This window comes from Beauveria bassiana (assembly GCF_000280675.1).
Source record: "Beauveria bassiana ARSEF 2860 unplaced genomic scaffold BBA_S00044, whole genome shotgun sequence".
Classification (NCBI taxonomy): domain Eukaryota; kingdom Fungi; phylum Ascomycota; class Sordariomycetes; order Hypocreales; family Cordycipitaceae; genus Beauveria; species Beauveria bassiana.
Window position 1 is genome coordinate 139,667 of NW_007930879.1, and position 6,190 is coordinate 145,856.

The 6,190-nt window shown below is 50.4% G+C and overlaps 2 protein-coding genes across 2 annotated transcripts in view; one reads left to right on the forward strand and one right to left on the reverse strand.

The window, feature by feature from the left end:
• Positions 1-752: 752 nt before the first annotated feature.
• On the forward strand, positions 753-3,983 carry BBA_09065 (ribose-phosphate pyrophosphokinase, putative; the record flags this gene model as incomplete). The annotated part of the gene is made up of 11 exons (XM_008604162.1): positions 753-920; positions 964-1,059; positions 1,122-1,175; positions 1,430-1,443; positions 1,636-1,690; positions 1,809-1,832; positions 1,881-1,902; positions 2,257-2,852; positions 2,915-3,345; positions 3,416-3,539; positions 3,594-3,983. 11 exons carry the CDS (start codon positions 753-755, stop codon positions 3,981-3,983), a joined length of 1,974 nt encoding a protein of 657 aa, XP_008602384.1.
• A 513-nt stretch (positions 3,984-4,496) lies between these two features.
• Positions 4,497-6,190, reverse strand: part of BBA_09066 (metalloprotease-like protein) — a gene marked incomplete at both ends in the record, with an annotated part of 2,246 nt that continues 552 nt past the window's right edge. Inside the window, 2 exons of the mRNA XM_008604163.1 lie at positions 4,497-5,476; positions 5,538-6,138. Of these exons, the coding sequence (XP_008602385.1) occupies positions 4,497-5,476; positions 5,538-6,138 (1,581 nt within the window). The remainder of the gene's footprint in view (positions 5,477-5,537; positions 6,139-6,190) is intronic.

Sequence of the window (6,190 nt, forward strand, 5' to 3'; positions counted from 1 at the left end):
CCTCTCTATTGTGTCGTCTCGTGCACGACGCCGCTTACGTTCGGATATACACTCGACTTCCGCATTGCTGGCAATTTTGTCTTTTCCATGAGCAAGCGACGATCGCGTAATGGGCCGGTCGGTGTTCGGCGCGGGGGTGTTTGGATCGACTGTCACGTCTCGTGCGCCGGGATCATGTTCAGAAGCAGAGCTTGTTGGTGTGGCTACGAGGCTCAAAGGAATGATGACGTCGGGCGTGGGCTCGAGTTTCCGGATCAGCTCACCCCGGCAACGACTATCATGAGAAAGAACCCCCAAAACACAGTCAACAAGCTAGCAAGACGAGTTAGACAGTTTGGCGAAACGAGTAGACGCTATTTCGACAACCTTCGATACATCAGTAGCTCTGTGTAATTCCTTCCTCAAGAGCTTTGCAATAACCTCAGACATAAGACCTGTGTTGTTGGAGACGAAAAAGTCGGCGTGACGCAATTCGGGGGCAGCAGGGCTTTTATGGCCCAGCACGCTAGTGACTTGCCCCACTGCGTGCGTAAGGGTAACGCTCTTATTTTTGTGGCAGTCAGCTAACTCGTTGGAGGTGTTGTTTTCGGAGCGCCATTGTTTCATCTGTCAACCTGACTGTTGTTGTGGGGCGCTGGGTCTCCATACGATTTTTTTTTCTTCTTGAAAATGATAGTAAATTTTTATTGACTACAAAGTAAGGAACTCATGGCTCTCCGTAGAGCTCTCCGTAGAGAATAACGTATCTCGCCATGCGTGTTGACGGCTCTTTTGGCGGGAGTTCGCACGAAGTGAGAGTGCCACAATGCAGCCTTACACCCCTCCCCAATCTTGCAGGAACGATCTCCGATTGGAAAGTGGCTGCATCCAGCTACAACAGACGAACTGTATTTGGAAAAAACCGTGACCGCAGTGAAATGGTACAGTTTGCACTTAATGGCAACACACTGTCATGTGCTGTAGCTGTTGAATATGCACAGCCGGGAGAACTTTAGCGTGGTGCTGTCCCAACCATGCTCTCTCCGGTTAAGCCCAGTCGAAATAGATGACTATGAATATGTAAGAATAGGCCCGGTCAGGGCACCAGACCAAGCAGCTATCCAGGATACCCACTGGCCCAGGACACAGCTATTGATTGGCTCAGCACACTTACGTTTATCGCAGCACCTGTCTCGGTATGTGCTGGTGCTGGAAGGCTGTCGGAGCTGGAGGGTGGCATTCAAATGGGCGTGGATGCCCCTGTGTTGGCAACCACCTGCCTGCAGCCATGCCCCGGTAAGGCTGTCAGCGGTAGAGGCTTGAGGGCCAGCGCTGGCTGAGGCGTCACAGTCCTGCACCGGGCTGGCCCTGCGACTGTACATGAAAACGCCATCGTGCAACAAAACGCGGCGCGGAGAGTTATCTGCTTCAGCACTGATCTGCTTAACAGTTTCAGTTGAGCTCGTATGTATACGTTGCTAGGGAAGGAATGTACAACATTAATAAGTAATGCGTACAAAACGTCACAAGAGAGATCGGACTATCGGCGATGCCCTAACTGGTTAGGTGTCTTGCTGCTATTGGACGGTGTTTCATTCCGGGGCGGCAGGATCTCTATCAAGTAATACTTGCCAGCACGCTGATGTGCGTTGGCAGGTTATACGAGTTCACATCCGCAGACGAGGCGTGGCACTTGGCTCCAGGGGGCATTGTAAGCGTTGCGTTTGACTAAGGCAGGAGTAATTCGGACTCTCAATCGCCAGACATCAGCCGGCACCAAAACAACATCTATTATTATACTAAGGCGGCTTATTATTTTTGTGTTGTAGACGTCATGCTCCCACCACCATACCGTGAGGGGCCCTTAATGCGCGGCTGTTATCTGCCGATACCTGTTAAAGCCCCAAGCCCCCAGCCCAAATGGTATGATAGCTGGCGAAGGACCAGACACGGGAGTAGTTACGAGCCACCACAGTCGCCATTGCAGTATGACATCAGAATGATTTCAAAACTTGAATTCTTCCAACATCGTGCTTCACATGCTAATTCTCTCCCATCTGCGGCGCGAAGTACACTATGCAAATGTGGGACTGCATGTGAAAGCCCCAACAGAATCGGCTTCCCGTTTGTTCAACAAACATGGTATATTGATTCGACTATGCTCACCACTCTCGCCACAGAATTCGTTGTTTTCTTTAAAACTTTGACAACCCCATTACCTTGCGCAATGGATTGCAAAGGACCTTTGTAACTAATACTTGCACCTATTAGTTTGAGATCGCAACAACGCGAGCATTCGCGCCGTGTCAGTTCTGTTATCTACCATGATAGGAACATCGCTATGGGATTACATCTTCATCCGGGCATGCATATTCTTCCTGCACCTTATCGCACCTATCAGTGTCATTCATACTCTGGCCAACGTGCTGGTTGGCCTTCCCTTCCAAGTTCCCCAGGCTCTTCAGGTGTGGCTCGCCTTCGAGGCTGGCTTTTATCTTGTCGTCTACCTACCGTACAACGAATACCTACAGAAGGCCGCTAGGCACCCCGCGCTACCCTGCCGTGAGGATCGCAGGAAGCTGTTCAAGCGCTGCCATGAAACGATTCCTGATCCGGTCCAATATCTGAGAAAATGGTTTCGAGGTGCTGCAGAGGCAGAAATTAAGCGAGAGAACGTCAAGGATTTCTTCCGCTGGGCTTTTTTAAACACGGGGAAAATTGAAAAGGCAGACGAGGATGAACTGGAGGAGTATGTTAGAGAGATGGAGACGTTGTTGGGGAGAGAGTTAGAACCTGGACGAGGCAGGGCAGAGTGCCTCAAACTGACTCTCGACAAGGTTGAGATGTTGCATCGAAGCTTGACGTGGTATTCAGTAAGTTTCTACAGCAGCATGAGCATTCTATATAAGTCAATTTGCTGATGTTCTCGTTGCAGTGTGTATTCATTGTCGATCTTTTAACGTCGATTTACTTGCGGTACCACTCCTTTGACTTCTACCGCTCATCAGTTCTGCGCTCTTTAGCTATCTTCCCCGCACGCCCTCACAATGTCTTTTCCAGCTATCGCTCTCCTGCAGAATCTCTCACATACTGGCACCGGCCGCATATGTCGAAGACTAGACTGCCTGTCTTATTCGTTCATGGCATCGGCATCGGTCTTTACCCATATATAGATTTCCTGGCTGACATTAATGCCAGTGGTGCTAAGAGTTCACTTGACGGGCAAGTGGGAATCATCGCTATAGAGATTATGTCTGTCAGTTCTAGAATAACGGCAGAGGCAATGTCAAAAGAGGAAATATGCAACGAGATTCGTAGCATATTAGAGGCACACGGATGGGGCAAATGTGTCCTGGTATCGCATTCGTAAGTGGCCATATTCCTGGCGCTTCAATCCTCATGGATATAGCTATATACTAACCTTGACCTTCTGCAGTTATGGGAGTGTAGTTGCGGCGCATCTCCTCTGCAGCCCAAAGATTGCGCAAAAGATTGGACCGGTTCTGTTTGTTGACCCAGTGTCTTTCCTCCTCCACCTGCCTGATGTGGCTTATAATTTTGTATGCTTGCTCTAACTACAAACTGATATCTTTCGCTAACTTCTGATGCTGAAGATCTGTCGCAAACCACGCCGGGCTAATGAATACCTCCTCTCTTACTTTGGTTCTAAGGACATGGGCATCTCCCATACGTTGTTCCGGCGCTTCTTCTGGGCTGATAACGTCTTGTGGAAGGAAGACATTAGCAAGCATCGAGTGTCCGTCGCATTGGCTGGTAGAGACATAGTAACCGATACGAAAGCTATTCGGGCGTATCTGACGGGCTCGGAAGACACAACCCTAAAGAGAGGGTCTTGGAAAGACGAAGCGTGTCGAGATGATGGGTTGGAAGTGGAATGGTTCCCACATTTAGATCATGGACAGGTTTTCGATGATGGAGCGGCAAGAAGTAGGCTGGTTCGAATTGTGTGCAGCTTCTGCGAGCAAAGCTTGAACGGCGTATAATGGTGCAAGCTGAACCGTTCAACTTGGACTGTTTTAAGACACTTTACCATGATATGCAACTCTCTTCGCTTCTGCTTCGTTTGTCAGAAAATGTTTGCGCAAAAAGGATACAATAGGTCGTGAAGAAAATGAGAACTAAAATGGACGCTAACCGTAACGACACTCCCCTCTGGAAGCACACGGTACCGAAAAGGGAAGAAAAGGAAAGCAAGTGGACGATGCAAAAGTCACCAAGCGGACGAGGTAAAACACCAGGAAGTAGACGGGCTAGACTAGAGACACCCCTCAGCCTGTTACAATTGTGGCAGAAGTTGACTAGAAAAAGAAATGGAACGAAATACACTCGTGGCTGGAATAGACGACCCGCAGGTCAAAATTGACGGCGAGAAAGGTTCAGGCCACCAACGCCTTGCACCCAATATGGCACCAATTCAGCTCCAAAAAATTCGTCTTAGCCACGATAACATCTTCTTTATCGCATGGGGTCCTTCCCCGGCGTGAACGTGTCCAAGCCTATTGTACAGATTGTACAGAACGTCTCAGCACACCAGGCACACCCCGCTTCGTGCTGTTATAGTTAAACTCATCCCCCTTCCGTTTCCTTCCCGCCTTAGAAAGTTGAGACAATCGCTTGTGTTTAGGTGGTGGTAGGAGTGTTGCCTGATCGAAATCGATCACCATCACGCGGCATCGCTCAGCGTTCCAGAGCAGGTTGGGCTCACGTTCGTCTTGGTGGTTCACACCATGCTCATAGATCGTTTGTATGGATCTCTGCACCTCCCATTCCAGATTTGACAGCGTTGTATTCATCGCCACCCCAGCCCATGACATCAACATCATATGGATCACGTACGCACCGCCAGGCAAGAGGTAGCCAGGACGGAGCGAGACCATGCCCAGGTGCACAGGCACCACGTCGCCCTGAAGCTTTTCAAGTCGCTGATAGATACTGCACTCGTGCTCCAGGCGCCTCGGACGTGCGGACACGGTGCCCTTGCCGACAAAAGTGTAGCCGAAGCGTGCCAGTTCTAACTTGAACAGCACTCCACTGGAACCATATTTGCGCCGGCCGATGAGGGCATCACAGCTCCCGTACGGGTCCTGACGCAGCTGCTCGCTCATGAGTTTAGTCAACTTCTGAGCGTCGATCGGGTGGTATGTGTTGCCGCCAACACCGTGATAGATCACATTAGGGCACCTGCTGTCTAGTTCACGACCCAGCTTGAGGCCAAGAAGGCAGGCTTGTGTGCAGTATTGTTTCGTGGGCGCCGGAGCAGAGCCTCCGGTGCCTTTGTATTTGCTCTTCCTACTGGAGTCCTTCTCTCCCTTGTTGACGCTGGCTCCTGCTCCGCGCTGGCGTTGATAGCCCTCTGCTCCGCCTTCTTCGTCCTCATCGCGCGACTCGAGAGGCGCCGTAGAATCCTTGCACGATGACTTCGATCGCAAAGGGTATTTTCGAGCCACCGGAGATTCATCACAAGCAAAGGATTTATCTGTGCCGCGCGAGGGCATAGACGAAGATAAATCTGTATCATCTGACTCCTGCGGAGTAACCGGTTCCGTGTAAGCTTCCATTTTCCATTTTTTTCAGAATGCCCTCGGCCTGATTCATTGCCTCCTTGAGCGGACGGCCCGTAAGCGCCTGAGAGCGGAGGCTCAACAGACAAAAGCTGGCAAGCTGAGCAACCGCAGTCTGAGACACTTGTTCGACATGAAGCTCAGCTGTTGGACGAATCACCATTTTGTCTGGCACGCAAAGGTGCCAGCGCAAAACAAGTGGCTCGGCTCGGTCGTAATAAAGAAGCACCAAAGATTTTCCAGCGGCGACATAGCCATACCCGACCCCATACCACAACATATAATTGAAGACTTGTATCAGGGCCATGGCAATCCGCGCTGCTTCTCGCTCTTTCGTTCGAAGCGTCGAGTCTGTTTCGTACTGGTCGGTCTGCGCCCACTCGTAGACATCCATGAACAGCGTCTCCTTTTCAAGAGCGGCCTCGAGATCCTCCACGGCAAACTTGTGCGCAGCCTTGTAATCATACATGAAAGCTGGGCTCTCGTTTTCGTCTATGCTTGTTCGAATGCCACCTCCGTCAGGTTGTTGCTTTCCCCTCCCCGTTTTTGTTTCAGCTCCAATATCTTCGTTGAGGTCCTTAAAGTTGCGAATGCCATTTATAAACGTGAGATCTGTGATTTGGTACTTG